General features: G+C 37.5%; 1 protein-coding gene across 1 annotated transcript in view; it reads left to right on the top strand.

Moving 5' to 3' along the window:
• KIF27 (kinesin family member 27) overlaps positions 1 to 26,551 on the top strand; it is a 90,834-nt gene that overhangs the window by 14,352 nt on the left and 49,931 nt on the right. Inside the window, exons 2-5 of the mRNA XM_023735773.1 lie at positions 2,561 to 2,936; positions 9,884 to 10,084; positions 13,383 to 14,338; positions 25,796 to 25,939. Coding sequence (XP_023591541.1) covers positions 2,639 to 2,936; positions 9,884 to 10,084; positions 13,383 to 14,338; positions 25,796 to 25,939 — 1,599 coding nt within the window. The 5' untranslated portion in view covers positions 2,561 to 2,638. The remainder of the gene's footprint in view (positions 1 to 2,560; positions 2,937 to 9,883; positions 10,085 to 13,382; positions 14,339 to 25,795; positions 25,940 to 26,551) is intronic.

The raw sequence follows: 26,551 nt of genomic DNA, 5'->3' as shown, positions 1-26,551 counted from the left end.
AAAAGTTGAGAATTTAGAGGGTTAAAATGTTGTGGGGTTGTTAACCAATGTCCTAAAACAGCATGTGTGTTACTGTTACATGAGATACTATCTGTTCTGTAAGCCTTCACCTGAAGTACAATAAAATATTAAAAAAAAAAAAGTTTACACATAAAAAGAAACAATCTTTGTTGGTTACAAGGGATGGGGGGTGGGGGAGAACTAAATAGACAGTAGATAAGTGATAGCTTTGGTGAAGGGTAAGACAGTACACAATACTGGGGAAGCCAGCACAGCTTGTACAAGGAAAGGTCATGGAAGCTGCGTAGACACTTCCAAACTTCCTGAGGGACTGAATTGCTGGACGGATGGCTGTGGGGACCATGGTCTCAGGGAACAACTAGCTCAAATGGCATAACAAAGTTTATAAAGACAGTGTTCTACATTCTGGGGTCTTAAAAGCCTGTGAGCAGCCATGTAAGATACTCCACTGGTCTCACCTCTTTAGAAGCAAGGGAGAATGAAGAAAACCAAAGACACAAGGAAAAGGTTAGTCCAAAGGACTAATGGACCACAGCTACCACGGCCTCCACTAGACTGAGTCCAGTACAGCCAGATGGTGCCCGGCTACCACCGCAGATTGCTCTGACCGGGATCACAATAGACTGTTCTGGACAGAGGTGGAAAAGGATGTAGAACAAAACTCTAACTCACAAAAAAAAGACCAGATTTACTGGCCTGATAGACTGGAGAAACCCCAAGAGTATGGCCCCCAGACACCTTTTAGCTCAGTGGTGAAGTCACTCCCGAAGTTCACCCTTCAGCCGGGGATTGGACAGCCTCATAAAACAAAATGGAACTAATGAGGCATAGCAGTCCAGGGACAAGAACTAGTAGGCAGGAGGGGACAAGAAAGCTGGTGATAGGGAACCCAAGGTTAAGAAGGGACAGTGTTGACATGTCGTGGGGTTGTAAACCATTGTCATAGGGCAATATGTGTACTAACTGTTTAACGAGAAACTATTTGTTGTGCAAACCTTCATCTAGGGTACAAAAAAAAAAAAATTACCTATGTGAGATCAAATTGACAACAGCAACTCCAAAGGTTTGATGGGAAGCCTAGGGGACAGTGAGTTGAAGATAATGGTGATGGAATAATTTGGAAAAGGATAGTGACAATAGCAGCACAACTGGAAGAATGTAATCGATGTCACTGAACTGTACATGTAGAAACTTTTGGAATGGTGTAACTTTGGCTAAGTATATTTTCACCAAAAAAAGCGTCCTCCAAGGTCGAGAAGGGAGTGTTGACATATCATGGGGTTGTTAACCAATGTCATAAAACAATATGTGTACTGACTATTTAATGAGAAACTATTTGTTCTATAAACCTTCATCTAAAGTACAATTAAAAAAATTTAAAAAGAAAAGAAAATAAATTGCCCATAAATGTGAGGGTTTGTTTCTGGATTCTCCATTCTATCCCGTTGATCTATGTGTCTGTCGTTATGCTAGCCTTTATGCAGCACCACTCTCTCTTGAATACTTCTGCTTTATAGTAAGTTTTGAAGTCAGGGATGTGTGAATTATAAAACTTTGTTCTTCTTTTTCAATATTATTTTGGCTATTCTGTGTCCCTTGAGTTTCCATATAAATTTTAGGATTACCTTACCAATTTCTGCAAAGAAGTCAGGTAGGATTTTTATAGGGGTTGCATTGAATCTATAGATCAATTTGGGAAGTATTACCATCTTAACAATATTAAAACTTCCAATCCATGAACATGGGATGTTTTTCTATTTATTTAGATCTTTAATTCCTTTCAACAGTATTTTGTAGCTTTCAGAGTATAAATTTTACATTTCTTTTGTTAAATTTATTCCCAAGTGTTTTATTCTTTTTGATGGTATTGTAAATGGAATTGTTTTCTTAATTTATTTTTCAGGTTGTTCATTGTAAGTGTAGTTCATCAGTTCATTTTTTAATGTACTAACTACACTAAGATATTCGGAATAAGTATAACATTTTGGAGTGGAAAAAACAATTTTTGTTAGTTTGAGTAAAAAATTCAGTTTTAAGTTCATGTTAATGTAGAAATCTTTGAAACTGCTTCTGTGGATTTATTTCTAATATTTGTGGCAGAGAGGAGATGTTATTTTTCAATACATAGCTAAAGTAAAATCTATTACAGTATAGTTTGCTTTTTAACGTGTACAATTCCCCAGTTACTTCCTTGCCTTGATTTTCTAATTCCCCGGTTAGTCAATATCTACATTAATGAACTGGAAATCATATTATGAACTATAGAAAGAATGGCACAGTGGAATCCCAGGTACTTATCGCCTAACTTCAACGTTTACTAGCTCATGGCCCCTACTTCCTAGATTATTTTGAAGCAAATCCAAGACATCGTATCATTTCATTTATAAATTAATGACATACTTTTACGAGATAGATGTACTCTTTGTGACTATTTTATATTGGAACAAAACCTGCTCTAATTGACTGTGCTTTAGGAGATGGTTAGTTTACTAGGATAGAGGAATCATTAATTAAAATTTGTTTTTATTTTGATTCACAGGAGTCCAGATGTTAAGTAAAATGGATGTTTCTCACACTAGATACTGAACGTTAAGTAGTTAGTAAAATCTAAGCTGCCATGGAAGAAATACCAGTAAAAGTTGCTGTAAGAATTAGACCTCTGCTTTGCAAAGAAGTTCTTCATAATCATCAAGTGTGTGTGAGAGTTATTCCAAACACCCAGCAAATTATCATTGGGAGAGATAGAGTCTTTACTTTTGATTATGTTTTTGGCAAAAGTTCCACTCAAGATGAAGTTTATAATATGTGCATAAAGCCGCTAGTATTGTCACTCATTGAGGGCTATAATGCAACAGTTTTTGCCTATGGACAAACTGGATCTGGGAAGACATACACCATCGGAGGAGGACACATTGGTAAGATTCTCATACTCTTTGACTTGTATTTGAGACATTAGAAAAGAAGCTAAAATGTGATAATACCTGACACATAGTATGTACTCAAAATATTGAGTGCGTGAAAGAAAGAATAGGACAATCAAATGTGATCATAAAACCATCATCTTTGAAAGATGATCAATAATTGTTTTTAAATATGGTTTTCAAATATTGACATTTCATTAAATGATCTAACTTATGATTATATTTGCTTAAGAAAAGTTTAAGGGGAGATGAAATTTTTTTCTTTTTAGACAATTCTCAGACCTTTGTTGTTTTGAACAGCATTTAAAATAGAAATGAGTTAACACAATCAAATTTTGCATTCTTTAACAATCTAGTTATAAATATTAAGAGTTCTACAATCAGGACTTAGAGGCAGCAGATGAAATTTTTTTTTTTCCATTTTCTAGCCCGAGTTCTATTTTAAATACTGAATATTTTAGGATCTAACTTCTGCTTGTAATTCTAGTTTGGAAACAGTAGAATTATAGAATTTCCTTTAGATCTGGAAGGAACCTGGAAATCATCTCTCTTCATTTATAAGTGAGGAACTCCAGCTCAGAAAGGTGAAGGAATTGTTCTGTTAGGCATCTTGTGAGGAAACTGGGATCTAAAGCCAAGTCCTCCGTTGAGATTGTTTGTTGTATTGGTATTTTCCTATCAAAGGCAAACTTTTTATTGTTGTGCGTATCTATCATTGTCGGAACCACAGTTAGTATTCTCTTGTCTGTGTGAGGGCTCTCAATCTTTTTTCTGTTTTCGTACTTCTCACGTGTAGAATAGGTGACTTCTAGAAACATCTCTCTTTACATGCAGGGACTGGGGCGGGGCTTTGGAGAGTGGCTGTGTAATTTGAGGAAGCCCGCCATAGATAAAATGGTTTCTGATCTTTACTATTATAAAATAGTCGTAGTGTATATCTTTACATCCATGTGTCAGTATTTCTATAGTGGGTATGTTGAGTCAAATGGTATGCACATTTAAAATGTGGATAAAAAAACAAAACCAAAGCCATTGCCATTGAGTCGATTCCGAGTCAGTGACCCTACAGGACATGGTAAAACTGCCCCATAGGGTTTCCAAGGAGTGGCTGGTGGATTCAAATTGCCGACCTTTTGGGTAGCTCTTAACCACTGCGCCACCAGGGATACTGACAAATTACCCTCCAAAAAGATTGTATCAATTTATATTCCCACCAGCAATATATGAAACACATTTGCTCATATCCTTACCATGACTGGATATTATAAATTCAATTTTTTTTTTAACCATCTGAAAGGTGAAAAATTGTACTTTGTTGTTTTAAGTTGCAGTTTTTGGTATATTAGTGAAATTAGTGAGCAATTTCAATTTCCCAGAGTGTGTTGGGTCAGTCATCTGCTGTTTAATCACTGACCATGCAAAATAAGGGTTTCTTTTTTCCAATAAATTTTTTTGAGCAGCTGCAGTATCTAGGGTACCATGCTAGGCACTTTGGCAGAATGAAAATCTCTTATTTTTCAACATGATGCCTATTTAAACTAATACCTACTTTCCTGCATTTCAGAACCTTGGATTTACACAGACTTATACCAGGCATAACATTTTTCTAAAATCTTATATTTGTGCACCCTGTGACTAGCATATGGAGTGCCCTGGTGGCGCAGTGGTTAAATGCTGGGCTGCAGTTGGAACCCACCAGCCACTCTGCAGGAGAAAGATGTGGCAGCCTACTTTGGTGAAGATTACAGCCTTGGCAACCCTATGGGGCAGTTCTTCTCTGTCCTATAGGATCACTATGAGTTGGAATCGATTTGACAGCAATGGATTTTTTTAAATAGCATATACTAGCTAAGTGATGGCTGTTGAGCTATAAAACTTCACAAGTTTTCTCTCTGAAATAGTCACTTTCATGAATATAAGCCTAAAACTGAAATTTGTCATATTTAGGTTACCAAAATGTGTATTTAAGCTTTATTGTAAATATTGTTTGAAATTCAGCTTTTGATAATTTTGAATTATTGTGCTTTACTATCAGCTGTTGTGGGAGAATGAAAGAGCTGCTTCTGGTCAGCTGTATATTCTGGCTAATCTAGAATGCTCGTACAATCTGTAGTTTGAAAGGGTTTAGGCATTGCTATTGGTTAGTTCGTGGAAGCTCTCAAAAAGGAATCCTCCCTTTCTCCCTGTATTGGAAAAACCTGTAGCTTCCTGTACTTGCCACAAGATGGCTATCCTGCATTTTAAATTAGGTGAGAGCAGAGCTGCGAATCTGTCGAATCTTTTCCAGTATGAACCCCTGCTGATAATTTGGATTTTCACCCCAGATTTACCTAATCAGAATCTACATTTTAACAAGATCCCCAGGTGATTCTTATGTATAATAAATTTTGAGATCCACTGCTCTGGTGGTTCTCAGAATTGTTCCCTAACCAGCATCATTAGCCTTGCCTGGGAACTTGTTAGAAACACAAATTCTCAGCAGGGGTTCAAACCTGAGAATGAACCGGTTGGAAGCCCTGTGTGAAAGGCAGCCCAAGTTAAAAGAGGCTTAGATTTTCAGGATGATTGTAAAATTAGAAGACTGACTTTTGTTGCCAACTAATTATTGGTAGTCTTAGACTTGGAAACGAGCTGTTTTTAGGGTTCATTCGTCAGCCAACTTTTTGTTGCTTGGAATATATTTTTCTTAGAACAATGCTAAAAACAGTGGACAGGTTTCTGAACTGACCTACAGAAATTTATTTAGCCTTTACTCCCAATTTATTCCTCCAGTTATTTTAATTTTTTTTATCTGCTTTTTTGTAAAGGTGGTTTAACTCCTTTTTGATACAAGGTTGGGGCACCTAGGAGTGGACTTGCTGGATCATATGGTAATTCTATGTTTAACTTTTTGAGGAACCACCAAACGGTTTTCCACAGCAGCTGCACCATTTTACATTCCCACCAGCAATGGATGATTCCTATTTCTGCACATCCTCACCGATACCTGTTGTTTTTCATTTTTTTTAATCATAGCCATCCTGGTGGGTGTGCAGTGATAGCTTATGGTGGTTTTGATTTGCATCTCTCTAATGACTAATGATGTTGAGCATCTTTTCATGTGCTAGTTGGCCATTTGATACAAGGATTTTTTAAAAAGGATTCCTGCTAATGTAAAATGAGTTGCTCTCCAGTGATTGGGATTCCACCTACTATAACAAAATGAACTAAAGGGCAAGATACTTTCGTGCAAAGGACTGTGAAATAGGTTGGTCTTACTTGAGGTCATTTTCCTGCTTTTTTGCTTCGGAATCTACATGTTGTCAAAAAGCTCAAATGTTTTTATAAACATGGCTCCCACCAGTAGTAGGGACACTAGTGAGTACTCCAGTGATTGGGGTGGATGCGGGCAGGGGCAGCCCCTTGTATAGGAGGATTACTTATGCGCTAAAGACTACCTCCCTGGATCTTGTATTTAAGGAGCAGGGAATTAGTGAACTGGGAAATGCAAAGTGCTTATAAAAAGGCATGGCCTATTTATGGAATAACATGCCACCCCATAGAGATTTATCTTTTATATTAAAGTGGGTTATTTCTACTAACTCTCTATATGTTTGAAACTTTTAATTTATTTTAAACTATATATATATATATATATATATATATATATATATATATACTTAAAAATTATTTCCAATGGTAAAAAATTCAGATAAAATTGTAAGGTTAGAGTATGTTTCTTTTACCAAACATACCCAAATGAGATTTGCTCTGCAATTGCTTTTTTACTTCATAAATCTTAGACATTTGTAGAACAGCAGGTGCCTGGTATACCATTGTTAACCAGCCTTTCTCCTACCGATGGATTTATTATGTTGTTTGGAAGTTTTTCACAATTACAGGCCATCTGTATTGATCCTTACATAACATGTTTGGGTACATGCATGTGTATTTCTTTAGGAATATATCTGAAGTAAAGGGTGATTGCGTTTAAAATTTTAATACTCTTGATATTACCAAATGTTTCTCCAAACAGGCTGTGACATTCTCATAGTATGTTAGAGGGCCAGTTTGCTCATAGCCTTGAGAAAACTGGGCATTACCAAGTTTTGTATCTTTGCCCACATTGTATTTTTAACAGTGACTAATGAGTAAGTAAGGATTCGATCATTATGAACATAATTTAACATCAATTACAGTGATGTAATATTAATAGTATTTTAGTATTAATAGTTGAGCATATGTTGGATAAATCAGCTTTTGCTGTTTCTTAAAACAATAGCCTTTCCATCACCCACTTGCCCTGCCATCTCCCATTCCACTTCTCTGCTTCCCTTTGCTGCAGAACCTTGAAGATGTCATTTGTGACTTTTGTCCGTTCTCCTCCTCCCAGTCTTTCTTTCTTAAGTTTTATTTATTTTGTTATTGGTATTAAGAATGTACACAACAAAACACACACCAATTCAGCAGTTTCTACATGTCCCATTTAATGACATTGATTACATTCTTTGAGTTGCGTAACCATTCTCACTCTCCTTTTCTGAGTTGTTCCTCCGCCATTAACATAAATTCACTGTCCCCTAAGGTTCCTATCTAATCTTTCGAGTTGCTGTTGTCAATTTGATCCCATATAGATAGTTCTTAAAAGATCGTAGTGTTCAAGGCACATTATTTTTTACTAGTTAAGCTAAACTATTGTTTGGTTTTAAGAAGCTCCCATTCTTTCTTAAACCCACTCCATTCATACTTTCACTTCCACTGCTCTTGTCAGGATATCAAAAATGACCTTCACTTTGCTAGATTAAGTGGTCAGTTCTCATTTCTCTTCTTACTGGACCTATCAGCAGATTTGACACACAGTCTCCACTTGGTTTCCATGCCACCACATTCTTGGGTTTTCCTCCTACTTAAATGGTTGCTTCTTCTCAGGCTGTCATGCAGGTTCTTTATAAATGAATACATAAATGACGCAGTGCCCCAGGGCTCAGTTTTGCTGCTCTTCTCTCCACTTACTCCGTCACGCAGCCTCATGACATTAAGTACCATCTACATGTAGCTGATTTTCAGTTTTTTTACTTCCAGTCCAGACTACTATATATGAACTCTGGATTCATATACCCAACCTTCCCATTTTAATGCCAAATAGATATCTCACACTTGATAGATCAAAAGCTGAACTTCTGCTGTTTTCCCCTCAAACCAACTCAACACCCACTCTTCCCCATGTTAGTTGATGGCAGCTCTATCCTTCCAGTGGCTCGGGACAAAACCCTGGGGTCATCCTTGACTCATCGTCTTCTCTCACACCCACATCCAATCTGTCAGGAAATCTTGATGGTTCTACCTTTGAAATAAATCTAGAATCTGGTTACATCTCATCATTTTTCTGCTGCCATCCTGATGTGAGCCACCATCATATCTTTTCCCCTCATCCCCTCAACCCCTGAAATACTGTGGTAGCCTCCTAAGTGGTCTCCCACTTTCCGTCCTACCCTCTCATGGTACACGCACAGCACAGCAGCCAGAGTGGTCTTTTTGCCACTTTTTTTTTGTTGTTGTTGTTGTAGTTTAGATGAAGTTTACATTTCAAGTTGGTCTCCCATATAAAAATTTATACATACATTGTTATGTGACCCTAATTGCTCTCCCCATACTGTGACAGCACACTCCTCCTTTCCACCCCTGATTCCCCATATCCATTCAGCCAGCTCCTAACCCTCTCTGCCTTCCCATCTCACCTCTGGACAGACGCTGCCCGATGAGTCTCTTGTATCTACTTGAGCTAAGAGGCACGCTCCTCACAAGTATCACTTTATGTGCCACAGTCCAGTCTAATCCCTGTCTGAAGAGTTGGCCTCGGAAATTGTTTTAGTTCTGGGCTGATAGAGAATTCGGGGGCCATGCTTTCCGGGGTTCCTCCAGTCTCAGTCAGACCATTAAGTCTGGTCTTCTTACTAGAATTTGAGTTCTGCACCCCAGAGTGGTCTTTTTAAAACCCAGGTGAGTTACTGCTCAAGGCCCTACAATGACTCTCAGCTCACATAGAGCAAAAGCCAAAGTCTCCAGTGGTCTACAAGACCTACCTGGTCCGGCTTCTGTCATATCTCTGACCCCACCTCCTGCCATTCTTCCCTTGCTCACTCTGTTCCAGCCACACTGGTCTCCTTGTTTATGGAAAACAGCAGCTTAGGCTCTTTGCACTGGTTCTTCTGTGTGTCCAGACACTCTTCCTCAGATGGGCATGCGGCAGACTGCATCACCTCTTTTAAGTCTTTGCTCAGATGTCAGCTTCTCAATGAGACCCAGTGTTACAGTTATACTTCCAATCCCCTTTACCCTGCATTTTTTTCCTGCTCCAGGCACACTTACCACTTTTTAATATACCATATAATTCACTGAGGAGTCCCTGGGTAGCGCAAACGGTTAAGTGCTTGGCTACTAACTGAAAGGTTGGTCATTCAAATCTACCCAGAGGTGCCGCGGAAGAAAGGACTGGCAATCTACTTGTGAAAGGTTGCAGCCATTGAAAACCCTATGGAGTGCAGTTCTACTCTGACACACATGGAGTCACCATGAGTTGGAATCGACTCAACAGAAACTGGTACTGACGGTTCTAACTCACTTACCAGTTATTCTTTTTTGCTTATTGTCTGTCTGTCTTCAGTAGAATCCCACAGGGCAGGGACTTTTTTCCCCTATTTTGTTCACTGATGACTCCCAGGTTCCTAGAATAGTGCCTAGAACATCATAGGTACTCAATAGATATATAAGTTGAATGAATGCATGAGTGAATTTTGAGTAAGACCATGCACATTAAAATTTTACCCATGAATCTTATAGTTGTGGTTTAAAAAAATTTAAGATATATAAATATAAAAAAATGAATGTATTAACTGTAAATGTTGGGTTGCAGAGTCTTATGTTCTAAGTTTCAAATGTGCTTTCTTTTTCTCAATTTTCAGCTTCAGTTGTAGAAGGTCAAAAAGGTATCATTCCTCGTGCTATACAAGAAATATTTCAGAACATCTCTGAAAATCCTAACATTGACTTTAAAATAAAAGTATCTTATATAGAAGTGTACAAGGAAGAACTAAGAGATCTTTTGGAATTGGAGACATCCGTGAAGGATCTTCACATCCGAGAAGATGAAAAAGGAAATACAGGTAAAGTAGCCTATTTAGTTGATGGCCTTCATTAGCAAATGGATATAATTTAATTCAGTTTCTGGATGTGTACTTAAAAATAGACATAGAAGCAAAATGAACTTGTTTTTACCTTTAAATTGAATAGCTTATTGTTTACCAGTATCAGTTAAATTACCCAGGTAAAAAAGTAGAAGTTCAGACTGGTTGATAAGGTGAAGCTGTTCATTTGTAATTCAAGTTACTTATGCCCTATAATTATCCTCCTTAGGGCCAGCTTAGGTGAGACTGTGAAATAGACTGAAGTTATTTTTGCACTTTTTTTCTCCCTGCTCTGTCCCTAGATTTGTGAGTAGCTTCTCCCTTAGTTACTCATCCAGGTTGGTCCAGAACTCTCCTTTCTTCCTCTTTGGTTTTTGTCCAGCACACGTATTTCTTCTTCTCTCTCTTTTATTGTTTAGAGAGTTTATATTTTTGCTTCTTTCATGTTGACACTTATCTGTCCTCTGTTGTGCTCCTCAAGATCTGAATTTCTTTGCTAGCAACCTGTTAATCCCATTAACTAATACCCATTTATTTGGAAATGGAAAAGGTTAGAATGGGAGGGTCAAAGTATTACTTTAAAGAATAACACTTTCTGCTTTAAAAGGTAATATGTTCATTATAGAACATTTGGGAAACATAGAAAGTGTAAGGAAGAACGTTAAAGACCATCTTTAATCTCAGAACCTAGAAACAGCAACTTCTCTTTTTTCCGTCTAGATTTTTTCTGTGTATATGTAAGTTAACTGTATATTTTTAAAAGTATACTTGCTACCCTGTATGGTTTACATCCTATTTTTTCACTTAGTATTTATATTTTGAGCATTTTCACATGTCATTAAACATTTTTCCCAAAAGTATGACTTCATGGTCATATGATAATTTTTCTTATGGATGTGTTATAATAATTTAACTGACAGCCCATTGTTGGACATTTAGATTATTTCCAGGTTTCCCTATTATTAATGAGTTTGCAGTGACTGTTACTGAGTGTCTCCCTCTCCCAGAGAACACATTTAATAGTTTCTGGAGATAAAGTACCCAGCTCAGCGGAGTCACTCCCTGAGAGGAATTTCCTACCAGTTAGAAAAGGATCCCTGGTAGCCCAGTGGTTAAGCGCTCTGCTGCTAACTGAAAGGTTGGTGGTTTGAACCTGCCAGTGGGTCCACAAGAGAAGAGACCTGACGATCTGTTCCTGTTAAGATTACGGCCTAGGAAGCCCTCTGGGGCAGTTGTACCCTGTCTTATAGGGTCTCTATGAGTCAGAATTGACCCGAAGGCAAAAAACAATAGAAAAGAATGTTAAAAAAAACCGTTGGCATGAGGTCGAGCCGACTCATAGCGACCCTATAGGATAGAGTAGAACTGTCCCCTAGGGTTTTCTAAGGAGCAGCTGGTGGATTCAAACTGCCAACCTTTTGGTTAGCTCTTAACCACCACACCACTACAGATCCGGAAGATGGTTATTACCATTCAAATAGCAGCCTGCAGAGAGTAGTAAATTTTGCATCCTTACAAGCTCTGTCCTGGGGGCTCTGGCATTTCTGGATGTTTGAAGAAATTGGGGTTTATTTTGTTTTGTTTTTTAGAAAGAAAGCATACGTGGTAGTTTATGATTTTATTAGATAATTGAGTACAGTTTATCTTTTCTGGATAGAATTCAGACTGATGTTTTAAGCTTCTGTATCTTATGGAATGTAATGAATGTTTTTATCTTTTTATAAAAAAATTACAAAAATAATATCCATTTATTGTAAATCAGTCAAACAGTACAGAATATACACTACCACTCCTGATAAACTTGATGATCAAAATATTCCATAGCTGATATCAATCCTGCAAAAACTTTGGAAGGATATAACAAATTGTCTTAAGACAAATTGCCATCTGTTTTATATATAATGTCCCACTCACAACTAAAATGCATTTACATGACATACTGATTTAGTACCACTGTGTAAAACAGTGGTGTTGACCCTGGCTGCTGTATAATTAGAATCACCTGGGAAGCTTTTTAAAAACTATTGATTTCTGGGCCCTAGTTCTTAGAGATTCTGATTTAATTGGTATGAAATGGGAGCTTTGGTACTTTCTCCCAGGTGATTTGCATCTAAGTTTGAGAACCATAGTGCTCAGCTTAACGTTAGAAAATTTTAATAGAAGTTTTACTATGATTCGTACTTATATTGTAATGTTCTGTAATTCCTGATATTTTTAGCACTGCCTGTTTGTGGTACAGGTACTTTAGAGCTTTAAATGAACTAGGTTGTTAAAAAAGGTGGCATGATGAAAAAAGGTAAATAAAGTGATTTTTTTTCCCCAAAGAAAAAGTGACATGACAGGGTCTGATTAAAGAGGAAGCATGGTGCTGTGATTAGAGCATGGACTTCGGAGCTTTACTGCACTGGTTCAAATCCCAGCTCTGCCACCTACTGCTTTTTTTCTCAATTGTATTGTGGTAAAATATATACAATAAAAATTTGCCGTTTTAGCCATTAAAATTTTTTTATTGAGAGAGATAAATATAAACATTTGCCATGTCAACATTTTTTATATGTACAATTCAGTAACATTATGTTCATCATGTACAGTCATCACCACTATTTCCAAAAGTTTTTTGTTACCCACCTACTCCTTTTTGAAATATTTTGGATATAAATTAATGCAGAGTAATCATATGTTATTTTTGGTCCTTATTCTTCTGTTGAAATAGAAAGTTTTTGCTCTTTTTTTGCATTGCCGTATGATGTTTACCTTGCACTCTGATGTTATGTAAGGCATACAGGCTGTAAAAATGAACAACCAATTTTATTTGTACTGAATTTATTTCTTACTGGTTATGATTCCATAATACCACAAAAATCTTAAAGCTAAGGATGGCTTCAATATTAATGAAACTCAAACTAATTTCTTTTAATGCAAAGGTGTATGAGATAGTGACTTTACAAATCAGAATGCTAGAAAATGAATTTTTCTCTTGTCAGCTGTTTTAAAGAATTGAGTGTGATATGTGACTCCAAATAAACAGGATTGCTTTAAAAATTACATAGTTTAGAATTTAACGTCAAAATGAGTGTTGTATGTCAAAATAGTTCCTTTGAGCGATTACCTAAAATTATTTAATGACGTTGCTGACCTTACTGCTGTTTGAAACACTATTGATTTCTTTAAAGGGACTGTGTTCGTTGGGCTGTTTAACAAATTATAACTGTTGTATGGTTAACTGTACTGGATTTTGATCAAAACTTGGTTAAAAACTTGCTGTTGCTATTTTAAGTGATCGTTGGGGCTAAGGAATGCCTGGTGGAGAGCGCCGATGACGTGCTAAGCCTCCTGGAGTTGGGGAATGCAGCCAGACATACAGGAACCACCCAAATGAACGAGCACTCCAGTAGATCACATGCCATTTTTACCATCAGCATTTGTCAAGTGGAGAAAAGTGTGGAGGCAACTGAAGATGGATCTTGGCAATCTCCTCGGCATATCGTTTCAAAGTTCCACTTCGTGGATTTGGCTGGATCAGAAAGGGTAACAAAAACGGGGAATACAGGTGAACGGTTCAAAGAATCCATTCAAATCAATAGTGGGTTGCTGGCTTTAGGAAACGTAATAAGCGCTCTTGGAGACCCACGCAGGAAGAGCTCACATATTCCATACAGGGATGCTAAAATTACCAGGCTTCTGAAAGATTCCCTGGGAGGCAGTGCCAAGACTGTCATGATCACATGTGTGAGCCCATCCTCCTCTGACTTTGACGAGTCCTTAAATTCTCTCAAATATGCCAACAGAGCCCGGAACATTAGAAACAAACCCACTGTAAACTTTAGCCCTGAATCAGACCGTATGGATGAAATGGAATTTGAGATTAAGTTGCTTCGAGAAGCTTTGCAAAATCAGCAGGCTAATATCAGCCAGACTAGCCAGACCCATTCAGAGGGGACTCCTGATAAAAATAGGATCCAATCTCTTGAGGAGCTAGTAGCCCAGCTGCAAGGAGAATGTCTGGGTTACCAAAATTGTATAGAAGAAGCCTTTACCTTCTTGGTGGACTTAAAAGATGGTGTCAGACTAAACCAAAAGCAGCAGCACAAACTTCAGGAGTGGTTTAACATGACCCAGGAGGTGAGGAAGGCAGTGCCCACCTTGTTCAGATACCGAGGCATTGGAAATGTGGAAGAAGGACCACAGCATATTACAGTTCTCCAGCTGAAGAGAGAGCTTAAGAAATGCCAGGTACTTAGACATCACTTTTATAAGTAACTTGTTTAAAGAATTGGTTTATTTGGACACGTAAATTCTAAGAGTCATTTTGAAATTGTAGTTTTTACAAAGGTTTATATGTGAAGTGTCCTTGTGTGCCTTTCCTCACTTTATTTCTACCTCCTCTTTTCTTACTGCCTCCTCCTCACAATTCATATCTTTCTTGGCACCTCCTTCCTTCTCCTTTAGTTAAAAATGTGTCTTAATTTGTCATGTTTGTTGAATGGAATGTTGTAGACCTGGTTGTAATTTAGAGGATGAAAAGAAACAAAATTTCAGAAGTGAAATTTAGACTCTACTGAGTTTTTCTTCCTCTACGGGTCAGTGGTTCTTAAAGGGAAAAAAATACGTTATCCTTTGAGATTTGAGTATAGATTTTTTAAGAACAAACAAATCACTTCATATTTTATAATATTTAAGGAACATAGGCAAGTTCATGTGTGTATAGTATATGTGTGTGTGTGTATGTATTTCAGAATTCCATTTCCCCACCTTTCATTAAAAAAACAGTGAGTGAAGATTATGTGTCACTGGGTGTTTTAGTTATGTAGTGCTGCTATAACAGAAATACCACAAGTGGGTGGCCTTAACAAGCAGAAATTTATTTTCTCACAGTTTAGGAGGCTAGAAGTCTAAATTCGGGGCGCTGGCTTTAGGGGAAGGCTTTCTTTCTCTGTTGGCTCTGGGGGAAGGTCCTTGTCTCTTTTCGTCTTCTGTTCCTTGGCTCCTTGGTGATCTTCATGTCACATGGCATCTATCTTTCCCCATCTCTGCTTGCCTAATTGGTTGCTCGCTCAATCTGCTCTTTTATAACTCAGAAGGAAAACCCGTTCCCAAATGGGATTATAACCACAGGTATAGGGGTTAGGATTTACGGCATATATTTTTGGGGGACACAGTTCAATGCATAAGACTGGGGATAGAGTGGAGAACAAGACACACCTAGTCTTTCTTGCAGGGAGTTTGCAATCTAGCGGGCATATGGATGGTCCTTCAGATGTTCCTTAAATAACATGGTTCTCAACTTTCATGGTTCTGTCAGTTTTTTTCTACACAGATAATGCACTCCTGCTACGTTTGTTTGCCAGTTGTGCCCTCCCTCCGTTAGGTATTTTTGTAAGCGTGCTATGCTAATTTTTTACAGCAACGTAAAAAAAATTGGCATAGTGGCACCTATGAAAATGCCTTGTGTTTGGATGGCATGGTTGGCAAACAAATGTAGAAGGCACACATTATTTGTGTAAAAATATGGTAGTAAAAAACATAGCTTTCTGGTTAGACATCATTCCAATACCTTTTTATGTGTATTAGAAAGAAGTCATTTGTATTATTCTCTACTGTGGCAGTTCTGAAGCTTTTTGATCTCAGGACTTCTTCACACTTTAAAAATTGAGGTCCCCCAGAAAACTTTTGCTTATGTGGCTATACCTATTGCTATTTACTATATTAGAAATTAAAACTAACATGTTTCCTTCTAATATCTATTAATTTATTTAAAAATAACAATAATAATCCCATTACATATTAGCATAAAGAACACTTTTTGTGAAAAATAACTATTTTCAAAACAAAAAAAATTTCGTGAGAAGAGTGGTTTTACATTTTTGCAGATAACACTAACATCCAGATTAATAGAAAACAGCTGGGTTTTCGTATCTGCTTCTGCATTTAATTTGTTGGGATGTGTTGCTTTAGTTGAAGAAAGTAAAGAAATCCAGCCTTATATAGATATGTAGTTGGAAAACGGTGGAGTATTTTAATAACTTTTTCAGATAATTGGGACTATTCTTTGATACTACACCAAAACTCAACAAGTGGTAGTTTGTAGAAGTTACTTGCATTATGGAATTTCAAACTACTTTGTTGTATTAAAATTTATATGTGAAAATCCAATGACCTGTATCTTGTACTTCGAATGGATCTTTTATCCATGAATGATTTTGAATAAACATGTGTTGGTCATTTGGAAAATACTTGTTTACTAAATTATGCAGATCTTCCAAAGGTTGACACATTTCTTATACAATATCAAAAAAATCACATTGTTTAATATCACCACTGATCTCATCAGAAAAGACGTTAAGGTTTGGAAGCTGTCAAGCTAACAGTGGCAGATATATTTTCCAGAATTCTGATTTTTGCATAAAACTTGAATTTTATCATTCACAACAAATACTGTTAGTTGTTTTCCTTGAAGTTGTAGGTTCTCATTTTTGAAAAAATGTCTGCCACATACCCAAGTCTGAAGAGCCATAGTTTGTCTCTCAGTTATTCTTTTTTTTCCTGCTCAGTTACTAAGATAATAATGTTTTAACTAATGTAGAAAGATTTTTATTAGTAAAATTTTAAAACTAGTAAAAAAAAAAAATTTCTGTTTATTGTAGTTTAAGTGAAAGTTTACATTTCAAGTTAATCTCTTATACAAAAATTTATTCATACATATACCCTATTTATGTGACCCTAATTGCTGTCCCTATACTGTGACAGCACACTCCTCCTTTCTACCCGATTCCCCATGTCCATTCAACCAGCTCCTAACCCTCTCTGCCTTCTCAACTCACCTGCAGACAGAAGCTGCCCATTTAGACCCATGTATCTACTTGAGCTAAGAAGCACACTCTTCACAAGTATCATTTTATAAAATTAGCAAAAAATTTTACAGAACAGTTTTGTTGTTAGTATTCATATAATCTAAGAAATATTACATTTAAGCAGTTTACAACTATATCACATACTATTCTATGATTAAAATTGACAATGAACATTACTAAGGATTCTGTATGGTCTGGTGCAAGATGAGGTCCATGGAAGGGATGGTGACACCAAGAGTTACCGCACTGCGTGACACCAACCCTAATGACACAACTGTTCTGAAGCATACCTGCAGACCAGTTCAGATGCCAGCCTCTTCATGTAGGGTGTCGCTTTCCTAATTCCACCGAGTGGACTTGCAATCAGGTAGGAAAATGGCAGAAGTGGCAAAGACAAAACTAAATCAGCACTTGTGTTAACCGTAATCCATTTGTGTAATTTATTCTTTAAAAATTAAGTGGAATGTGAGAGTTCAGTAGCTCATATTTCAAGCTATAGGTTATACCCTACAAAAAAAAAAAAAGAGTATGTGTGAAAGTGAGTTTCAAAGGGCATGATTTCTAATTAAAAAAAACTTTAAGCCATTTGCATCAGTGTGATTATCGATAGGTATGAGTTTATTGTTGTCATATTGTGCTTTTTTGTGTGTGGTGCTGACGTTTTCTTTGTTCCTCTTACTTTCCTGTGCTGAGTTCCTTTTTTTTTTTTTTTTTGTGGATTTTTCTTTTCTTTTATTATACATTTTGTGTTTACTGAGACTTTATGTTTTTGTTTTTTATTCTGATGAGTAGGTTTGTTAACTTTCTTTCTACTTGCCTTGAAATTTACCTTATCTTTCTAAGTTTGAACCAGTCTTTTATTACTTGATATCACCTTGACTTCCTCTCCATTTGAAAGTTCTATACCTACACTGTTTATTCCCCCTTTTATTGTTTTGATGTTGTCGCCATTTATGCACTAATGTCTCTGTTTCCCTGTTTTAAGTCTTTTAGCTTTGTTTTATTATTGAGAGTTCTTTACTTAGGTTGGTATCTGGCTGATGCTGTACTGGGTCCTAAACTCCAGTTGTTATCTGATGTTGTTGGTTCTCTAACTGAAGGACTCCCTTTTAATATTTCTTGTAAGTTTGGATTTGTTTTTACAAATTCCCTTAATTTCTGTTTTTCTGGAAATGTCCTAATTTTGCCATCACATTTGAGAGAGAGTTTTGCAGGATATATTATTCTTGGTTGGCAGTTTTTTTCTTTCAAGGTTTTATATATGTCATTCCATTGCCTTCTTGACTGTATAGTTTCTGCCAAGTAATCAGAGCTTAGTCTTCTTGTTTCCTCTTTGTTGGTTACTTTTTGTTTTTCTCGAGCTGCTCTCAGGATTCTTTGTCTTCAGTTTTGGCAAGTGTGATTATTTGTCTTGGTGACTTTCTTTTGTGGTCTGTTCTATATGGGGTTCATTGAGCATCTTGGATGGTCAGCTTTTCATCTTTCATGATATTTGGGAGGTTTTCTGCCAGCAAATCTTCAACAATCTTCTGTGTATTTTCCATTTTCTCCCTCTGTTCTGCAACTCTGATCACTCACAGTTTTTTGCCCTTGATTGTGTCCCACATAATTCTTAGGATTTCTTCATTCTTTTCTCTGATTTTTCCTCAAATAAAGGGGTGTCCATGGATTTGTCTTCAATCTTGCTGATTCTGGCCTCCATTGTTTCAGATTTGCTCCTAAACCTTTATATTGAGTTGTCCATTTCTGAAACTGATTTCCAGTTGCTGTTTTTGTATGATTTCTAATGGTCTATTTTGATGTTTTGTTCTTGTATTATTTTCCTGAATTCTTCTATTGCTTCGTCTGTGTGTTTTCCATGATTTTGTCTGTGTTTTCCTTGATCTCTTTCTTAAGCTCTTGGGGAGCACTAAATATTAGTCTTTTGAATTCCGTTTCAGTTATTTCCACTGCTTTTTTTCCTTTTGGAAGGTCATCTGATTATTTTGGTCACTTGCTGGAGCCATCTTGTCCTGCTTAAATGCACTTCTTGCTCTGGCCTGGTATGACAGGCATCTACATGGGTGAAGAAAGCCTCCAAGCCTTGGGGACTGTGGCAGCAGCAGGAGGACGCTGGTTGTGGTCTCCTGAGCAGCTAGGATATGAGGCAGGGCTCTCAGTTATTCTTTAAACTATAATAATAAAAAAAGGTGCTCTGTGAAAAAAGTGTCTAGTTCAGCTTGCAACTCAAATAATCACACGGGGGCTTTTCCTCATAACAACTATCACTCTTCATTATGCAACATTATGCATACTTCCCCTTTTAAAAAAGACATATACTCAAGGGTTGAGATTTAATAAAATTAATAATTTTTATTGCTTCATCAAGACATTCTAAGTGAAACTGGCATTTTTGTTTGTGTTGCAAGTGAATGGCAGTGAAGACTACAATGACTACTAGTAGAGTTTGGTGACACTTTTTTATTGATGCAAAGGAGCCAGTAATATTTTACCCACCACTGCTTTTGTACCATCAATGCAAATGTCAACATGGTAAAAAGGCAAATACCATTTTAGTATTATAATGAAAATAGTTTTGACTTCATAGACACCCTGGAAGGGCCTCAGCAGATTGTACTTTGAGAATTACTGCTCTGTTACAAAATTTTTAATATTCAGTTCTAAGCATTTTAAAGTACTGAAATCATGGGTTTTTTTTTTTTTTTTTTGAAAGGCAGTAACTGTGCCCTGCTTCTTTCCTGATTAGAGTGGGCCTGGCCACTCTGGTTTTTCTTTTTTTCCCCCGTGAAAGGCAGGATAATATAGTTGTTAAAAATGTGGATGCCAGACTCTCTAGGTTTGAATCCTGGCTCCTCTGCTTACTAGCTCTATGACCTTGGGCAATACTCGGCCTCTCTGTGCTTCAGTTTCCCCATCTGTAAAACAGAAACAATAGTAGTACCCATCTTGTAGGGTAGTTGTGAGGATTAAAACATTAGTTTCCAGGAAGTGATTAGAAGGATGTCTGGCCTATAATAAGGCTTAGTAAAAGTTACCTTATTATTATTTGCTCTCAATTATTTTCTACCTGTCTATAGTTAGGAGCCTGGGTGGCACAAGTAGTTTGCGATCGGGTGCTAATCAAAAGGGGTTAGCAGTTTGAACCTACCCAGCAACTCCATGGAAGAAAGGCCTGACGATCTACTTCCATAAAGATTACAGCCAAGAAAACCCCATGGAGCAGTTATACTCTGTAACACATGGGGTCCCTGTGAGTCGGGGGCCAACTGGACAGCAGCTAACAATAACAGTATGGCTGAAATACACATCAGTAGCAGCTAAGGGATTGGACTCAGAAGTTATATGTAGGGCCAGGGGCTACTGTGAAGGCAGCTTGGTAAAGGTTGGTTGCTCGGGGAGATTGTAGGCAAGGAGAAGAGCAGGTCTGTGCAAGGGGAAGCGTAGACATTCTGTTTTCTCAACCCTGCTGCCATGAGCCTATTAGGGAAGTAGGTAAGTACTAATTTTAAAAATCCTCAGCCAAAATGAGATTGTAAGTCATCTCACAGATTGAATAATAGCTGGCTTGTTGCTAGGGAAGTTACGCTATCCTTTTTAGAAGGTGTCAGTGTTATAGCCTTGATTGAAAACACGTGCAAAGTATGTAAGATGAAGTTTTGCCATTCTTGCTTCTAAGGAGCATTCTGGGTGTACATCTTCCAAGACAGATTTGTTCGTTCTTCTGGCAGTCCATGGTATATTCAATATTCTTTGCCAGCACCATAATTCAAATGCATCAATTCTTCTTCGGTCTTCCTTATTCATTGTCCAGCTTTTGCATGCATCTGAGGTGACTGAAAATACCATGGCTTGGGTCAGGTACACCTTAGTCCCCAAAGTGACATCTTTGCTTGTTAACACTTTAAAAAGTTTTTTTGCAATACATTTGCCCAATGCAATATGTTGTTTGATTTCTTGACTGCTGCTTCTGTGGGTGTTGATTGTGGATTCAAGTCAAATGATATTCTTGAAAACATCAGTATTTTCTCCATTTATCATGATGTTGCTTATTGCTCTAGTTATGAGGATTTTTGTTTTCTTTATGTTGAGGTAATCCATACTGAAGGCTATATTCTTTGATCTTAATCAGTTAGTGCTTCTAGTCCTCTTCACTTTCAGCAAGCGAAGTTGTGTCATCTACACATCCCAAATTGTTAAAGAGTTTTCCATTCTTTTTTTAAATTTTTTTTATTGTACTTTAGATGAGGGTTTCCAGAACAAATAGTTTCTCATTAAACAGTTAGTACACATATTGTTTTATGACAATGGTTAACAACCCCACAACATGTCAACACTGTCCCTTCTCAACTTTGGGTTCCCTATTACCAGCTTTCCTGTCCCCTCCTGCCTTCTAGTCCTCTTCCCTGGACTATTGTGCCCCTTTAGGCTCGTTTTGTTTTATGGGGCTGTCTAATCTTTGGCTGAATGGTGAACCTCGGGAGTGACTTCATTACTGAGCTAAAAGGGTGTCCAGGGGCCATACTCTCAGGGTTTCTCCAGTCTCTGTCAGGCCAGTAAGTCTGGTCTTTTTTTGTGAGTTAGAATTTTGTTCTATATTTTTCTCTAGCTCTGTCCAGGACCCTCTGTTGTGATCCCTGTCAGAGCAGTCAGTGGTGGTAGCCAGGCACCATCTAGTTGTACTGGACTCAGTCTGGTGGAGGCTGTGGTAGTTGTGGCCCATTAGTCCTTTGGACTAATCTTTCCCTTGTATCTTGTTTTCTTCATTCTCTCTTGCTGCCGAAGGGGTGAGACCAGTGGAGTATCTTAGATGGCTGCTCACAGGCTTTCAAGACCCCAGACGCTACTCACCAAGGTAGAATGTAGAACATTTTCTTTATAAAGTGTGTTATGCCAGTTGTTAAAGTGTGTTATGCCAATTGAGCTAGATGTTCCCCAAGACCATGGTCCCCACAGCTCTCCGCCCAGCAATTCAATCCCTCAGGGAGTTTTGATGTGTCTATGGAGCTTCCATAACCTTTCGTTGTACAAGTTGTGCTGGCTTCCCCAGTATTGTGTACTGTCTTACCCTTCACCAAAGTTACCACTTATCTATTGTCTATTTAGTATTCCCCTCCACCCTCCATTCTTGATGCTGTGTTCTTCTTCATATAGTCCAGCTTCTTGGATTATTTGCTCAGCATACAGATTGAATAAGTATGGTGAAAGGGTACAGCCCTGACTTACACCTTTTCTGATTTTAAACCAGTCCATATCCCCTTGTTCTGTTCAAACGACTGCCTCTTGGTCTGTATACAGGTTTGGCATGAGCACAGTTAAGTGTTCTGGACTTCCCATTCTTTGCAATGTTATCTATAATTTGTTATGATCCACCAGTGGAATGCCTTTACATAGTCAATAAAACACAGGTAAACATCTTTCGGGTACTCTCTGCTTTCAGCCAAGATCCATCTGACTTCAGCAATGATATCCTTCATCCAGTCTCCTCTTTTGAATCTGGCTTGAACTTCTGGCAGTTCGCTGTTGATGTACTGCTGCAGCTGTTTTTGAATGATCTTCAGCAAAATTTTACTTCTCTGTGATATTAATGATACTGTTTAATAATTTCCACATTCTGTTGGGTCACCTTTCTTTGGAGTGGGCACAAATATGGATCTCTTACAGTTGGTTGGCCAGGTGGTTGTCTTCCAAATTTCCTGGCATAGACAAGTGAGCACTTCCAGCACTACATCTGTTTGTTGAAACATTTTTATTAGTATTCCGTCAATTCCTGGAGCCTTGTTTTTCATCAGTGCCTTCAGTGCAACTTGGACTTCTTCCTTGATCATATGCTGTCTCCTAAAATGGATGAACGTCAACCAATTATTTTTGGTACAGTGACTCTGTGTAGTCCTTTCATCTTCTTTTGATGCTTCCTACATTTTGCCCATAAAATCCTTCAGTATTGTAACTTGAGGCTTGAATTTTTTCTTCAGTTCTTTCATCTTGAGAAATGGGTGTTCTTCCCTTTTGGTTTTCTATCTCTAGCTCTTTGCACATGTCATTATAATACTTTGTCTTCATGACCATCCTTTGAAATCTTCTCTTCAGTTCTTTTACTTCATCGTTTCTTCCTTTTGCTTTAGCTACTCTACATTCAAGGGCAAGTTTCTGAGTCTTTTCTGACATCCATTTTGGTCCTTTCTTTCTTTCCTGTCTTTTTAATGACCTTTTGCTTTCTTCACGTATGATGTCCTTGATGTCATCCGACAACTCATCTGGTCTTTGGTCATTAGTGTTCAGTGCGTCAAATCTATTCTTGAGATGGTCTCTAAATTCAAGTGGGATATACTCAAGGTTGTACTTTGGCTCTCGTGGACTTGTTTTAATTTTCTTCAGCTTCAGCTTGAACTTGCATAAGAGGAATTGATGGTCGGTTCTGCAGTTGACCCCTGGCCTTCTTCTGACTGATGATATTGAGTTTCTCCGTTGTCTCTTTCCACAGATGTAGTCGATTTGATTCCTGTGTATTCCATCTGGTGAGGTCCATGTGTATAGTTGCTGTTTATGTTGTTGAAAAAAGGTATTTGCAATGAAGAAGTTGTTGGTCTTGCAAAATTCTATCATGCAGTCTCTGGCATCATTTCTATCACCAAGGCCATATTTTCCAACTACTGATCCTTCTTTGTTTCCAACTTTCACATTCCAATCACCAGTAATTATCAATGCATCTTGATTGCATGTTTGATCAATTTCAGGCTGCATAAGTTGCTAAAAATCTTAAATTTCTTCATCTTTGGAATTAGTGGTTGGAGTATAAATTGGAATAATAGTTGTAGTAACTGGTCTTCCTTGTAGGTGTATAGATATTATCCTATCACTAACAGCATTGTACATCAGCACAGATCTTGAAATGTTTTTTTGATGATGAATGCGACACCATTCCTCTTTAATTTTTCATTCCTGGTATAGGAGGCCATATGATTGTCTAATTCAAAATGACCAGTACCAGTCCATTTCAGCTCACTAATGTCTAGGATATCAATCATTATGCATTCCAGTTCATTTTTGACAACTTTCAATTTTCCTGGATTCATACTTTGTACATTCCACATTCCAATTATTATTGGATGTCTGCAGCTGTTTCTTCTAAGTTTGAGTCGTACCACATCAACAAATGAAGGTCTCGAAAGCTTGACTCCATCCATGTCATTAAGGTTGACTCTACTTTGAGGAGGCAGCTCTTCCTCAGTCATATTTTTAGTGCCTTCCAATGTGAGGGGCTCATCTTCTGGCACTGTATCAGACAATGTTCCACTGCTATTCATGAAGTTTTCCCTGGCCAATTTTTTTTTTACAAGTAGATCGCGAGGTCCTTCTTCTAAGTCTGTCTTAGTTTGGAAGCTCCGCTGAAACCTGTTCACCATGGGTAACCCTGCTAGTATTTGAATACCAGTGGCAGAGCTTCCAGCATCACAGCAAGATGCAAGCCACCACAGTACAACAAACTGACAGACGAGTGGTACACCTCCATGCTGGCTCCTGAAAAGGCACACATAATGTGTTTTTGTAGATTACGTCTCATTTGTAAAGTGAAAAAGATTGTTGTAAATCAAGTACATGTTCTTTGTTTTCCTGCAGTCTTAGTAGAAAGAGCTCAGACTTCTATCCGGACACACCCTGGGGTCGACTCTCAGGAGTTTGTTTTACCCATGGTGTCATTTTGGGAAATGGTTTTAATCTCTCTGAGTTTGTTTCTTCATCTGTCAGAATGTAACTATAAGCCTTTGCAATGAGATATTGAAAAAATGCCACGTCAGCATCTGGCATGAAGTTGGCCCTTGACAAATATTAATTTTCTTTCTCTTTATTTAACTTAAAAATTGTTTTAAATGTATTATTTGCATATCCCTAGTATACTTGAAAACAACCATAATTCATTGGAAACTAAGAAATAACTAGCCATATTATCAGACTTCTTTAAAATATATCTCTTCAGAGTGAAAATGTACAAATTCAGGAACCAGGTGCTGATATATAGTTTATTAACAGATAAATGTACATTTTAAAAATGCATTCTTATACCCTGTAGTTTAGAGTTGGGAAAATGTGACCTTTTTAATTTTTAAAAGCCCATGTTAAAACCTCATGGCAGTTCTAGCAAAATTGCAAAAATCTTATTGAATGTACAGGCAGTCCCCGGGTTATAAACATCTGACTTACCTGCGACTTATAGTTATAAACCAACCCCCATAAAGCTTATTATATTAAAAATTCAAGGTACATACAATGGTTCATAATAACAAACAGGTGCTACTTCATGACTCACATCAAAACGTTATTATTATTATTACTGTATTATTATGTTAAAGGTGTTTTAGTGTGTCTGGAAGTGTTTCTTTAATGTTTTTTATGCATAGAAAGGTACACTGTATCCTAAGACAAACATTTAATGACGTTAGATATGAACTGTACCTAACTATTCCGACTTACATACAAATTCAATTTAAAGATAGATTTAGGAATGGAACTCGTTCATAATCCGGGGACTGCCTGTAGTCTAGAACCTAAATAACTGGTTTGCATTTTAAAATGCAGGAAATACAAATCTGGAAAATCTTACTGTCTTCAGGTCGCTAATTTCTATGTTATAGCAATGATAGGTTCTCTCAACTACTTCTATCTTTCTTAAAAAGAAACCAGTAAATCACTGAAAATAAAAAGGATGAGAAAAATTTTAAGAAATGTCATCAAGCTGTCATCAGATCGCAATTTTTGTGGTATTATGTGGGTTCTCGTTAGTCTTCACAGCCTCTGAATGCTTTCTGTGGTGAATCTCACACGTGACTTCTTTCTCTCCTAGTGCGCACTCGCTGCTGATGAAGTAGTATTTAATCAGAAGGAACTGGAAGTGAAGGAGCTAAAGAATCAAGTGCAAATGATGGTACAGGAAAACAAAGGACATGTTACATCTTTGAAAGAAGCACAAAAAGTGAATAGATTGCAGGTAAGGCTTCTATAGATTTAGTTGAAATAGGACCTAACTAAACTTAGTTAAAATGGACCCAACTAAATAGAATAGCACTTTCATGTGTATGATTAATTTTTTTTCAACAATTTCTATATGTGTAATTCAGTGACATTAATTATATTCTTCAGGTTGTACAACCATTGTTGTTATTGTTGCATGCTGTTGAGTTGATTCTGACTCATAGCGACCCTATAGGACAAAGTAGAACTGCCTCATAGGGTTCCCTAGGCTGTAGTCTTAATGGGAACAGATCACCAGGTCTTTTCTCCCGCTGAGCAGCTGATAGGTTCAAACTATTGACCTTTTGGTTAGCAACCAAGTGCTTAATGATTGCACCACCAGGGCCCCACTATCCTTTTCTAAATGATTCCAGTACCATTAACATAAATCAGTGCCTCTTAAGCAAACGCTGTACCTTTGTCCTTCCCTCCCACCCTTGATAACCACTAATAACCACTGGTTTATACTTATTTCATGATAAGTGAGATCATACAGTATTTGTCCTTTTGTGACTGATTTCGCTCAGCATAATGTTTTCAAGGTTCATCCAGGTTGTGGCATGTGTCAGGATTTCATTTCTCTTTAAGG

Source organism: Trichechus manatus, unplaced genomic scaffold (assembly GCF_000243295.1).
Source record: "Trichechus manatus latirostris isolate Lorelei unplaced genomic scaffold, TriManLat1.0 scaffold00082, whole genome shotgun sequence".
Classification (NCBI taxonomy): Eukaryota; Metazoa; Chordata; class Mammalia; order Sirenia; family Trichechidae; genus Trichechus; species Trichechus manatus.
Note: the sequence above shows the minus strand (reverse complement) of the source record. Positions and strands in the feature narration are given on the sequence as shown.